Consider the following 13,856-nt stretch of genomic DNA (forward strand, 5'->3'; position numbering starts at 1 on the left):
TACAAATGTTCTAAAAAAAAAAAAAAAAGCTACAGAGTGTCAGAACAGATTTTTTAAAAGAAGTAAATACTTTGAGAATTGAGGGTAACGAATGTACTAATGTGCTTTATACAGTTGATGTATGTATGGGCTGAGATAAGAGTTGCATGAGCCCCCAATAAAATGATTTTTTAGAAATTAAAAAAAAAATGTCAAAGCTACTGAAGCGCCTATGAATTACTTTAATAAATAATATACAAAACCTGCCTTTTTATTCAGAATTTTAAAATATTCTAATGGAAATTCTGAGATGTTCCTGCACTGTGAAGAATGCAACCATTAACGGTGAACAACTTGCATCAAAATTGTTGAATGGGAACCTGAATTGCTGCATAAACCTTTGCCCCACACAATATTTTTAAAAGGTTATGTCTTGGGCGGGGAGAGAGATGTAGATTTTTATAGCATATGAAAGTGATTTTGACTTTCAAAAGTAAAATTCTCACTGCATGTTTTTATGGAGCCTAAACTTTTTATACAGAAGAATAATGCCTAAAATAACTTGAAAAAATCATAGTAGAAAGGGAGCTATTAAGGCATTTTACAAAGCCACAATAAAAAGCATTGAGGTTCTACCATAAGAATAGGCAAATAGCCCCGGAGGCTAGGGCTCTTGGACACCTATAAAGCCTGGAACTGAAAAGGTGAACAATAACCCGAGGCAGGTCCTCACTCTTCAGAGCAGTGGTTCTCAACTTCCTCATGCCGTGATCCTTTCACACAGTCCCTCATGTTGTGGTGACCCCCAATCATAAAATTATTTTTGTTGCTATTTCATCACTGTCATTTTGCTACTTTATGAACTGGGTGACCCCTGTGAAAGGTTCGTTTGATCCCCAAAGGGGTTGCGACCGACAGGTTGAGAACGGCTGCTTTATAGCAATCCATCACACAAGACCAAAAGGGCAGCGAGAGGCCAGAAGCAAAGCCCCAAGGCAGGCAGAGATAGGAAGGGCCACTGGAAAGAGAAACAGCACAGGGAAATCATGGGAAGAATGCTGTTCTGGGATGGGGATTACAATCAACATCACAAAACAAAATGAATAGTTGTTGAATGGGAAACCAATTGGTTTTGTATGCTTCCATCCCAATCACAACCAAGTTAAAAAAGAAAAGGCGGATAAACCACTGAAGAAATGAGACCACTCAGGATAAATCCATGTATATAAAGGAGCTTGAGATCAGATGGCCCTTAGGTGAGGAATGGTGAAAACCGCTCACTACATGAAAGAAAATAAAACCAGAACCTACTTCATATCATATTCAAAAGGGGACTCGAGATGGATTGAAGACCCGAGAGTGAAAGGTAAAAACTAGAGTGAAAGGCATCTTTGTGATCCAGGGGTAAGAGAAGATTCTGAAAGGACAAATTATAAGCCAAAGACACCGGGAATTTTAAGCACATCAAAATGAAGATCAGGTATCCGTTTTTTGGAAGAGATAAGGAAAATGCAACAGATACACCCTACTGTGTCCTAAGCAGCAATTAGAAGCAAAGCATGAATGTACACAGACAGGTTAAAAAAAAATAGTGTTGAGTAATAAGTTCACACAGCAGAGGAAAAAACAAAGACTAAGCACTATGCCAGGTGTCGAAGTTAAAAACACACGCACTAAAAGCAACACTGCATATTTTAGAAAGATAAATGTTCAGACAAGATAGAGTAGCTGCTGACAGATATGTGAAATAGGGAGGATAAAAAATATATATATAGCCCGAGGGGCCTTGTGCTGACCTATGAAATACACCTACCTTGAACTGGAAAGTATGATTAACTCAAGTCTCTGCACTTTAGGTCATTTAAAAGCCAAAAGAAGGCCAGTGGCTTAATTTGGTAAAGTCTGAAATCATATATGTCACCTACTTGAACTCAGAAACTGCCACAGAGCTCTTTCAGGTAAGATTTGCCAAATGAAAAGCCTTTCCAAAGACAACTTTAAAGGAGTTCAAGACTCAAAACCACTCAAATTTGGGGTTCCTTTTTTCAGAAAACAAAAGCATACACTTTAAAAAGTGACAGAAGGGGAAGAAATACTGTCAAACATTTAAGAAATTTTTTCTCAAGTTTTTTTTAAATAAATGTACTGTTGAGGATTCCAATTTCTCCACATCCTTGCCACCAACGTGGTACTTTCCATTTTTCCACTTAGAGCCTGACTCTTTTTTTTTTTTTTTTTAAATTTTTAATTTTTTATTTTTTAAACATTTTATTAGGGGCTCATACAACTGTTATCCCAATCCATACACACATCAATTGTGTAAAGCGTATTTGTACATCATTTCTCAAAACATTTTCTCTCCATTTAAACCCCCGACATTAGGTCCTCATTTTTCCCCTCCCTCCCCGCTCCCCCCTCCCACATGAGCCCTTGATAGTTTATAAATGGGTATTTTGTCATATCTTGCCCTGTCCGACGTCTCCCTTCATCCACTTTTCGGTTGTCTGTCCCCCAGGGAGGAGGTCACACACAGTTCCATGTAATCGGTTCCCTCTTTCCTACCCACTCTCCCTCCACCCTCCCTGTTTTGCCACTCACACCACTGGTCCTATAGGGCTCATCCATCCTGGATTCCCTGTATTTTCAGTTCCTATCTGTACCAGTGTACCTCCTCTGGTCTAGCCAGTCTTGCAAGATAGAATTTGAGTCATGGTAGTGGGAGCGGGGAGGAAACCTTTAGGAACTAGAGGAAGGTTGTATTTCTCATCATTGTTACATCGCACCCTGACTGGCTCATCTCCTCCCCGTAGAGCCTGACTCTTGACGAGTGTGAGGCCACAAGTAAAGAGAGGGCTGTGAAATTATCTCACCACCCTATTCCCAGAGCCTAGCCGTTCCTCCCTCACAAAAGGTGTCTTACAAAAATTAACACCACCACCACCACCCACACACATAAACACAATCATATATTGTTGTTTCCTTTTGCTCTTCCTTGATAGAGACTTTCTGGGAGAAGTCAGGTCTCCTTATCTTAAAATATCATGGGTAGAACCTGCATCAAAAGCACCTGGAGTACCTCACCAGGACAATGAGGACACAGCCTAGGATCTCTTTATTTTACAAATATCCTAACTTGTTCATACTGGAATTTAAAAAACTGTATGAGAGTCAATTCCAAGAGATGCCCTGTCCCTGGAGCCTCCCACTACCTGCCTACTTCTCCTGTGCAAATTCTTGACTCTGAAGGTGTAACCTACCCTCACCCACTTCCCAAGCTCCAAGCCACGGTTCAAATCTCTTCTGAGCCTCCACAACCTAACAGCCACCGGACAGTGGCTGTTCCTCTGCTCCTGTGTTGGCTATCTGCTAATCTGGGTCACCCAAGCTGGAAACTTGGGCATCAGAAACAACTTCTTCCTTCTTCTTGGCCCTTTCTAACCAGGGCATCCAGTATCTTACCTCTCTTGTTCAACATAGAAGCCTTCCTCCCTCACAGAAGAGGCCTTATAAAAATACACCCATACACACACAACCATCTGTTACGGTTTCCTTTGCCCTTCATAGTGCCTCTCTGTCTCAATTCTCAGTCTACTCCTGCAAGACTAGGCTGCTTGGTAGGGGTGGAAGCGGACAACTCACCTTCGTTCATACTCCATGTCCTGATAGGGCCTGCGGGGACTGCCGGGGCCCCTTCTCAGCCGCTGGTTCCGTTTCACTTCCCAGCCACCCCCACTGCTGCCACCATGATCAGCCAGCCTGGGCGATGCCTCCTGCAGGGACTCTGGGGAGGAAAGAAAGGGGTCAAGGCAGTTGGCGCAGAGAGGACTTCCTTGGAAAACTTTACTTGTCCAGGGTCTCTGCTGTCCCTTAGCCAGATGTTGTTTCCCAACTCATGGTGCTCTTCTGGACCAAAGTGAGAACACAGCCCCTGCTTGGCTTCTCCTTCCTTTTTCTCCAGGCTAGAGGTCACTACCCTAAAAAAAGCAGAGAGCTCCTGGAGACTGAGAGGCACATGTATGCCTGGAGCTATCTGCCTAGGGGTTCTTTTGATGCGAAAGATCAGAGATTAAGGCAAGACTTCACACAATAGGAAGTTTAGGCACCCATCAAGTGCTACTTCATCCTTCCAATGAGAGGCTAGCAGACCCCCTCCAAAGTCTTAGGTGACCATGAAAGGCTCCTTAGGGGTGGTGGTGGTAAAGGGGCTAACTTGGCAAGGAGACAGCTGCTGCCTCCCTGGGCTGCTAGCCAGCTCAGCCCTCACACAACTGGCTCAGCCCCATGTCTTACAAAGCAGATCCCCAAGGCAGCTCTCTCCCAGGGGTTTGGAGTCCAGGTTTCCTCAGCAGCAAAAGCAGGGGGGAGGGATGACGTTCTGAACTACTATACAAATCTGTTAGGACGAAGAAGCAATCACCTCACCTAATCCTAATGGTTGCCTTGAAGACTAAGAGTCTCCCGAGGGCCATGTAACTCAGCCAGGGGTCAGGATGTACCCATATTCTTCAGGTTCTACCTTCTAAACAGGAATCTGGCAGCATCAGCACCTGCCAGCCTTCGCCCATGTGCATCCTCCAATGCACACACACACACACACACACACCAATCTCCCATTCCCCTTCAAGCCGCAGGGAACCAGAATCGCCTCTTTCCAGACAGGAAAGGATTAGAATCACAACCAGGAGCCCCACTGGCCCAGAGCCAGATACAAAAACCCCAACCCGTGCAAAAGTCACAGACTAGTAAGTAACTGCAGTAGATCGGGGCCAAAGTCAGTACAAGAGTCCCAAATTAATTACGAGTCAAGATCACAAGTAGGAATCCAAAAGGAATACGGCCAGAGTCACACTCTATATCCCCTTGCAACAGATGAGCGTCGAAGTCAGATACAAATGCCCAGGAATGGGATAACGAGCCTGCAACATTGCCTGCGCGCCCCGAACGCCCCTCGCCATTCAAGTGAGTTAGGGTCAGGCCAGAGAGAAAGCCTCAATGGAGAAGGACTAGAGTTCTAGAGTTACAGACACTCCAAGGATAAAGACCAGCGTCACGACCCAGACATTCCCCAGCGCGCGCGTGCGCCCCCTCCCCCACCGCGAGGAACACGGACCAGAGACACAGCCGCCTCGAACAGCTTAAGTATCAGATTCACTCGGGGCAGTCAGCTCACCCAACGGAGAAGAACCATAGCCACGGCCACTCATCCCCTACAAAGTCTGGCATCGCAGACACAGTAACCCACTTCCATTTGTCCCTCCCTTCCCCCAACCCGCGTGCAAATCAGCCCGGCTCCCAATAGCGCACGCGCCTCTGCTCTCAAAAGGGGAAAACAGGGGAGAGATACCCCCCTCCAGCCGCGCTCCGACGTGCATGTGTCCCCGGGTACGGTGGGAACTCCGGGGCGCCCCGACCCACAGTCCGCCCTCGTGCACTGCTAGGCCCCCACTTCACTTCCGCCCCCACGGACGCGTCGGAGGCTCACCTTCGCGGTCCGGGCTGTCAAGGGAGGCCTCCCAGACATCACCACGGCCCGCCGCCACCTCCTCTAACTCTCCCAGCTCAGCGGGAGCCGGTCCGCGCACTACGAAGTCGGGGGTTGGAGGCAGAAAGGGCGAGGGGGAGGGGGAGGGGAGAAGCGCCCAGCGCGCTACCCTCCCCAGGAAACTCACTGCCGCCCACTCCCAGCCGGCCGCAATCCCCAGCACAAAATGGCGACGAGGAGGGAGCCGGCGCTCTGACCACCATCCACCTACTAGGGGGAGCGCGCTCAGGCGGGCCCCGGCTATTGGTCCCCGTGCGCGGTCGGCCAGCCCTGGCTGCCTCTGATTGGCAAGCGCACGCCACCTCCCCACTCTCCAAGCGACCGCCCGCAAGTCCAGAAACCGAGTGGTTATTGGCCAATCCAGAGAGGCCCGCTTTTCAGAAGCTTCAGTTCCCCAGATGAAAGGCAAGCGGCAACTCCGCCCCTTTCGCCCAAGCCCCGGGAGTGCTCCCTCCGATTGGCCGTGAACCGCCTCACCCCAAATATCGCCCCGCTCTTCCCAACAAGGCAACCAACGTATTGAGCAGCAAGGCATTTCGCAGCTTCGGCGACAAGATAAGAGAATGCGTCAGGAAGGCATGACTGGCGGCGGGAGCAAGCTGCTTCCCGCCAGACCTGTGGGACCTAGTGAGCGCATTAGGGGCGGAGCAAACCGGGATCGCTCGCGAGTTCGCAGCTGCGCAGAATCGCATTTCCGTCTCCGCCTCCGAGCCACTGCAGAGCCATCTGTCATGGCGGCGGCGCTCTTGGGATTGTGCGCTCGCCGCTGTTTGGCGGCCACAGCGACGCGAGGGCTCCCGGCTGTCCGCGTCCGCTGGGAATCCAGCGCCTCTAGGGGTGTGGTTGCTCCGCCCGCCATGGTGGGGAAACGGCCACCGGAACCGACGCTGCGCTGGCAGGAGGATCCGGACCCCGAGGACGAAAACCTCTATGAGAAGGTGAGAGGGCGGGGGGGGCGGGGGGACGGTGCGTCGGAAGGGTCAAATGGGGACGGGCAGACCCGGAGCTGTAGAGGACGTTCTTCAGTGGCTGAGTTGTTGCGTAGCCCACGCAAGCATGGAAGGTTTAGGAATTTTGCCCAGTTAATTTTCTGCTTTTGCCTGCTGATATCCTGGGTCCCAATCCAGAGGAACCTTATTTTGCAGACCTTGTTTGACAGGACTCAAACTTGAAACGGGCTCCGCTCAAAACACATTATGTGCAAGGTAGTATTAGTAGCTATAACGTCCATTTAAGCACGCTGATTTCATTTATGACATTTCCTCTAGGCCGAGAAGTGTCCTCTAACACTTTATATGCATCAGCTCATTTATTGCTCAAAGCAATCTTATTTTAAGGTAGGTGCTATTGTATACCCATTTTAGAGAGAAGGAAACTGAAGCACAGAGATGTACAGTAGCTTGCCTGGTTACAAAGTAAGTGGTGGCACTGGGTATTTGAACCTAGTTCTGCCAGGTCTGCTGTGTTGTATTAATAGCAGAGCCTCTGAAGTCTGCTAGCCTGGGTTAGAAACCAGGCCCTGGCAGTTACTCCCCTGTGTGACCTGGGGCAGTAGCTTAAACCCCCTTCCGTGCCGCTTTTGTTGTCTGTCAAATGAGTGTTAATTGCTTTTTATCACTTTCCACCTCCCCGAGATAGTGTGAGGATTGTATAGGTGAAAAGGCCTGGCATATAATAGATTCGTTATCAATACTACATACACTCTCGTTGAGGAGCTTTGATACATGGGATGTTCACTCATTTATTTATTCAAATGATGTGGTACAGAAGACCTGTGGGTGTTCTTAATATAATTTCAAATATCTGTGAATGCTAGAATGAAGTTTAAGTAGGATAAGAGAAAGGAAGTTGACTTAGAGGGGATTCTTTTATTAGGTGGAACCATAGGAACTTGCCAACATTCAGCCTTTTTTGACCTATGAAAATGGCAACTCTCTAAGCTTCAACTTAAGAGACAAGATACCATAGATGATTTAAAGCAGGGGTCCTCAAACTTTTTAAACAGGGGGCCAGTTCCCTGTCCCTCAGACCCGTTGGAGGGCCAGATTATAGTTTTAAAAAAACTGAACAAATTTCTATGCACACTGCACATATCTTATTTTGAAGTTTAAAAAAAAAAGGGCAAAAACACCTGGCAGGCCGGATAAATGTCCTGGGAGGGCCACTTGTGGCCCGCGGGCTGTAGTTTGAGGGGCCCTGATTTAAAGTGATGATTGAGTAAGCTGAAGCCAGCCTGACCAGATCTCAGGGAAAGGTTCCTGAGGGAGGGAACAGTGAAATGCAAAAGCTTTGTGGTGGGAAGGAGCTTGCTACATCCCAAGAAAAGAAAGAGGAAAGCAATGAGGGAGGATACGTGGATCTGATTAGAAACCGAGGTATACACAGGGCCAGCATGAGTAGCAGGAGGCCCTCAATGATACCACCTTCTCTTTGCCACAGAACCCAGACTTCCATGGTTATGATGAGGATCCTGTTGTGGACCTCTGGAACATGCGAGTCGTCTTCTTCTTTGGCGTCTCCATTGTCCTAGTCCTTGGCAGCACCTTTGTGGCTTACCTGCCTGATTACAGGTACATGGGCTATCTATCCAAGGGGGTGGGATAGGTGAGGGGTGGAAGTTGACCAGGATTCTGCTAGGAATCCTGCCCAGGCTGCCCTGGTGGGGAATGGGGGCTAGGTATCCAGTGAGATTTCCTCACATCTTTCCCCCTCTGCTGCTGCCTCCAGGATGCGTGAGTGGGCTCGCAGGGAAGCTGAGCGGCTTGTGAAGTACCGAGAGGCCAATGGCCTCCCCATCATGGAATCCAATTACTTCGACCCCAGCAAGATCCAGCTGCCAGAGGAAGAGGACTGATGGGTTGCCAAGGGGGGCTCAGGAATCCCCACCCTCCCCACCCCTCTGTCTGCCTTCCTGCCCATTCCTCAGAGCACCTAATTAAAGAGACCGAAAATCTGACTGGTGACTTGGTTTTGTTGGGGGGGTAAATTGAGGTGGGAGTGTCACAAGTTTTGTGGATATGCTCCCTATTGCTGTGTATCAAACCACCTTAATACTTAGTGGTTTAAAGCAACAACTGATTATTATCACTCGTCCTGTGGTTTGACTGGACTCAGCGAGGTGCCTTTCAGGTCAGATGGTGGCTGGGGCCAAGATGGCATCTTTACTCACCTGCCTGGCACATTAGTCTGCTTCCATGTGATCCGTGTCTCACAGAATAACCTGGGTTATCGGGGGTGTTTTTGGGTGGGGGCGTTCCGCATAGAGAAATTTATTGAGAATGTCCCAGGGTAGAGAAAGAGAGAGGCTCCCTAGCCAGCATGGCTGATTCTGGCACTTCTCTCTCTTCTGTGCAACAGGCTGTTTTTTAACATCCAAGTGTAAAAGATTGTAGGGAAATTTCCGTTAATGATGGGAAACTTCCCCTTTGAGAAATGTAGTTCCCAAAGATAGTTACGCAGACTCTGCACATGCTCCATCCGGATCTCTACCTTCGCACCCATGCTGTGCCACATTTCCCCCCTGAAAGATTTTATAAAGAAAATTCTTCATAGTACCACGGGTAGAGGTCACTTGGGTTTCTTACAAGAAGGCTCAGGGCTCCTCTGAATGGGGAAGTGGCACAAGGAAAAATTGATGGCAGGTATCTCTAGAGACAAGCTCTAACACACTGGGACTGCCTGTGTTTGAAGAACAGCCAGGGAGACCTGGCCTGGGGCTGCAGGGGTGGTACGGAGGTGGGCTTTTCTATTATTGAAAATGAGTTTGGGTGTTTGTCTTCCTCACCTTCTCTGGGTGTATTTGCCTTGTTTGTGGTGAGTCGATTTAGGACTTATGCCTCTGCTTGACTGCTACTTGAAAGGTCGGTGGATTTAATCCCTCAGAGGCACCTCAGAAGAAAGGCCTGGCAAACCAAGTCTCCCCCAATGCAACCCCCCCCAAAAAAACCAACAAAAACAAAAAAAACACTAAAGACTGGAGCACAATTGTATTTTGATACACATGGTAGTGCCACGAGCGTGTCTGTTTCTTCTACCCCCAAATCAGGGTGTTTTTTTACCTGAAGATAACTTTAAGGGGGGTGGGGGTAGTGTGTGTGTGTGTGTTTCTCTACCTTCCTGAGTTGTTTGCGAACAGCAAGGGTTTTTCTTCCCTCTTCCCTTTCTTTCTGGGATTAAGTAGTCTCCCTGCATCAAGGGTTTACTGAGACTCAATCTCAGTGGATCTGGCAGATTGGAGTAGAAGACTTCCTCTGGCTGTCTATTTCTTTCCAGGGACTCTCCTAGTTCCCTAAATCTGAGCTGCTGGGCTCCCTTCCTGTTACTGGTATTTCTGCCTTCTCCCATATTCAAATCCATACACCACATTACTGCCATCACTATGTGTGCCCTTACTTGGGGCTTCAGAGCGTAAGAGCCCCTAGTCACTGGTTGCTAGGAGAAAATCTGGCCTGATCCGCCCACCAGACCTCTAACTCTTGAGTCGTGGGAGGAGCCCTAGACTACTGGTATGTCGCTATGGTGGAAGCAGTATTCACATACACCTTCCTGTAAATCATCCCTAGGTGCTTCCTTGGGAGCAATCTTAAATTGAGGCAAGGCCCTAAAGCAGAGACTACTCATGTGTAAGGAAGCACTTTCCAACACCTGCATTTATTATGGAAATGAAAGAAGCGTATTATCTTAGCCATCAAGTACCTGAATATATTTCGGTCAAATGCCCCACCATTTCATGCGTAGAGAACATCTCTGTCAATGGCCTTCAGGCTTATAGCCGCTGAGAGTGAGCACAGCAGTTCTCCCAGGCTCTGCCTTCTCCCCTTGCTCTTGGGAGCTCCAGAAACCTCCCGTCAGGTCAAACAAGAGGCTGTACTTCAACTAAATACTAAAATCCACGCCTTTGTTCCCCCTGCCCCATTCTAACCACAATACCACCTTTCCCAGCCCAGCCACAATGGCCACTCCTCTCTCTCTTTAAATTTATTTATTTTAAATAAATAATTGTATTGGGGTCTCTTAAAGCTCTTATAACAATCCATACATCCATTGTATCAAGCACATTTGTACATATGTTGCCATCATTTCCAAAACATTTTCTTTCTATTTGAGCATTTGGTATCAGCTCCTCTCTTTTGCCCTCCCTCCTCCACCCTCTTACTCTCATGAACCCTTGATAATTTATAAATTATTTTAATTTTCATATTTTACACTATCCACTGTCTCCATTCACCTATGTTTATGTTGTTCATCCTCCGGAGCAGTGTGGTGGTGGGGGAGTTGTACGTCGATCACAGCGGTCGGTTCCCCCTTTCTCATCTCACCTTCTCCCTACACCCATGGTATCGCTATTCCCATTACTGTACCTGAGGGGTTTATCTGTCCTGAATTCCGTATGCCCAAAGCTCTTATCTCTACCAGTGTACATGCTCTAGTCTAGCCAGATTTGTAAGATAGAACTGATAGTGGGGGGGTCATGATAGTGGCAGGGAGGAAGCCTTCAAGAACTAGAGGGATGTTGTGTATTTCATCGGTGCTACACTGCACCCTGGCTGGCTCATCCCTTCTTTGTGACCCTTCTGTGAGGAGATGTCCAATTGTCTACAGATGGGCTTTGGGTCTCTATTCCGACTCCACCTCGTTCATATCGATAATGATTGTTTTGGGTCTTCAGATGCGTGATACCTGATCCTATCTACACCTTGTGATCACATGGGTTGGTGTGCTTCTTCCATGTAGGCTTTGTTGCTTCCCTACTAGATGGTTATTTAACTTCAAGCCTTTAAGACCCCGGGTGCTATAACTTGTAATAGCCAAGCACCATCAGCTTTCTTCACCATATTAGCTTATGCACCCATGTTGTCTTCAGCAATCGTGTAGGGAAGGTGAGCATCACAGAATGCCAGGTTATTAGAACTAAGTGTTCTTGCATTGAGGGAGGACTTGAGTCGAGGCCCAATATCTGTCTGCTAGTTTAATACTTAACATATAACTATATAGTACATAGACCTATATCCTTATCATTATATGTTAATATATTTACATATATACACACCTATATTTATACTTCTATAAATGTCATTTGCCTCCTAGTTCTTTTCTCTATTTCCTTTTACTTTACTCTGGTCCCGCTATCATATTTGACCTTCATTCGGGTCTCTATTTCCTCTTGACTACATTGCACTTGATATGTCTTCCTTGCCATCGAGTTTAGATCTCGTTGGTCCCTTGTCCCTAGGTTTGTTGACACACACCCCCCACCTCCTCCTCTCCTTGTCCCCCTGGAACCCTACATCCTGTTATTTTCTCCTTGGGATTGTTTATCTTGCCTATTTCATATAGATAGACATGAAGAGAAAAAAATAGCAACAAACAAAACAAAAAATCGCCTATGAATGTTTCCAGGTCTGTCTGCTGACCCTTATGAATGTTTTCCGATTTGGTCTGATGCAGTGCAAAGCCCTGCGCTCTGAGTCCGAAGTCTGTTTTCAGAATTCCTCCGCAACTTTGTTGCTTTGCTCCCCTTGCTTGCTCTGTTGCGCTCTCTTCCTGTTATGACTTGACGCCCTGGTGTGAGGGGGTCAGACGGGGCATAACTCCCATACTGTGTCTCAGGTGCTGCCCCTGTAGCGCTGTGGGTCCATCCGTAAGGGGATGTCGTGTCTTGTGGTGAGGCCGACCCTACAGTCCTCACTGTGCATTGGCTGCCTTGAGTGGGAATTTCATCCTCCAAGCTTGGTGGCCAGGATGCTGTTCTCTTTCTCTCTCTTTCCCTCTTAGTTTGCTCCCGTGCCTTCTGGGCAGGTATCCTCAGTGCTGCCCTCTGGAGCGCATTCTTCGGGGTGGGGATGGGGTGGAGGTGACTGGAATAGGGGTCAGCCCTGCCCTGCAGACCTCTCTGTTCGTTCACTGCTTCATGCTGCGATGTTGCCCTCAAGGCTTGGTGCACCAGGTTGAAGTCTGATCCCTCTCTCCCTTTCCTGTGGAGACAAACAGTACCCTCCCCGTGGGGGAAGGGATTAGTGCCCTTTTCCCCCCAATGCCTTGTCTTTCCCCCCTTTCTTTTTTTCTCTCCCTGCCCCCCCTCTCCCCCTTCTTTGTGTTGTTATGCTGTATGCATCATTGGGCTTGGGCTGTCCCCTGCCTGTGTGCCTCTCCCTCAACCCATAAAGTATGTGTTAAATAGTTTTTCCTCTGTTCCCACTGTGTTGATTGGACCTACCTCAGTGGACTCATGTTGTACTTGTCCTTTTGTGCTTGGCTAACTTCGCTTAGCATGATTTCCTCCAACTCTTCCCGTGAGACAATATGCTTCATGTATTTATCACTGTTTTTTAAGGACGCATAGTAAGGTACTTCATTATGTGTACGCGCCAGAGTTTTCTAATTCACTTACCTATCGATGGAAATGTAGGTTGTTTCCAGATCTTTACGATTGTTAATTGTGCTGCAATAAACATTGGAGCGCAGATGACTGGTTGTGGTCTATTTCTTCTGAGTATGTGCCCAGTAGGGGGCTTGCTGGGTCGTAAGGTAGCTCAATTTCCTAGAGATCACCAGATCGCTTTCCATAGTGGCTGTACGCATCTACAAGACCATCAGCAGTGGGTGAGAGTTCCTATCTGGACAGATCCCCTCCAACATTTGTTGGTCTCTGAATTTTTGAACTGGGTTATCCTCAGGGGTGTTAGGTGGTGTCTCATAGTTCTTTGAATTTGCATTTCTCTGATGGCTAATGATCGTGAACATTTTTTCATATACTAATTGGCCATTTGGGTTTCCTCCCTGGTGAAACTTCTGTTCAGGTCCTTTGCCCACCTCCTCAGAGGGTTCTTCGCTTTTTTCTTGTTGCAGGTTATTAGGATATTGTAGATTTTAGTAATAAGCCCTTTGATGTGTCATTGCTAAAGATCTTCTCCCAGTCTGTGGGTTCTCATGACTTTCTTGGTGAAGTCTTTTGATGCACACAGGTGTTTTATCCTTAGTATATCCCATTTGTCAGTTTCAGCTTCTGTGTGTGTGTCCTTCCCTATTTCAGTTAGCTTATGTATTCCTTGTGCCAAGGTTCTCAGATTTGTCCCGTTTCCTTCACTGATGGCCCTAATAGTCTAGGGTTTTACTTCAAGGTCTGAAGTAAACACCTTGAGTTTGTCCTTGGGCATGGGGTGAGTTAAGGATCTTGCTTCATTTTTCTGCAGGTAGATATCCACTTTTTCTAGCACCACTTGTTGAAGAGGGCATCTGCTTCCCATTTGATGTTTTTTTGGGCCCTGTGTTAGACAAGGTTCTCTAAAGAAACAAAACCAGGACACTTATGATTAGATAGATAGATAGATAGATA

General features: G+C 47.4%; 2 protein-coding genes across 7 annotated transcripts in view; one reads left to right on the top strand and one right to left on the bottom strand.

Moving 5' to 3' along the window:
- The window catches only part of RBM10 (RNA binding motif protein 10), a 29,832-nt gene extending 23,675 nt beyond the window's left edge, over positions 1 to 6,157 (bottom strand). For 2 of the 6 annotated variants that reach the window (XM_045288261.1, XM_045288260.1), the window contains exons 1-2: positions 5,462 to 6,154; positions 3,619 to 3,760 (exon numbers count right to left, since the gene is read on the bottom strand). In XM_045288261.1, the coding sequence (XP_045144196.1) occupies positions 3,619 to 3,760; positions 5,462 to 6,056 (737 nt within the window). In that variant the 5' untranslated portion in view covers positions 6,057 to 6,154. Of the gene's footprint in view, positions 1 to 3,618; positions 3,761 to 5,430 lie in introns of all 6 variants that reach the window. The other 4 variants (XM_045288259.1, XM_004713190.3, XM_045288262.1 and 1 more) reach the window with 4 other exon arrangements.
- NDUFB11 (NADH:ubiquinone oxidoreductase subunit B11) lies at positions 6,011 to 8,477 on the top strand. The gene is made up of 3 exons (XM_004713191.2): positions 6,011 to 6,459; positions 7,961 to 8,091; positions 8,249 to 8,477. Exons 1-3 carry the CDS (start codon positions 6,085 to 6,087, stop codon positions 8,373 to 8,375), a joined length of 633 nt encoding a protein of 210 aa, XP_004713248.2. The 5' UTR covers positions 6,011 to 6,084; the 3' UTR covers positions 8,376 to 8,477.
- Positions 8,478 to 13,856: the final 5,379 nt, after the last annotated feature.

This window comes from Echinops telfairi, unplaced genomic scaffold, assembly GCF_000313985.2.
Source record: "Echinops telfairi isolate 266 unplaced genomic scaffold, ASM31398v2 ScPeMD7_19;HRSCAF=73, whole genome shotgun sequence".
NCBI lineage: Eukaryota > Metazoa > Chordata > Mammalia > Afrosoricida > Tenrecidae > Echinops > Echinops telfairi.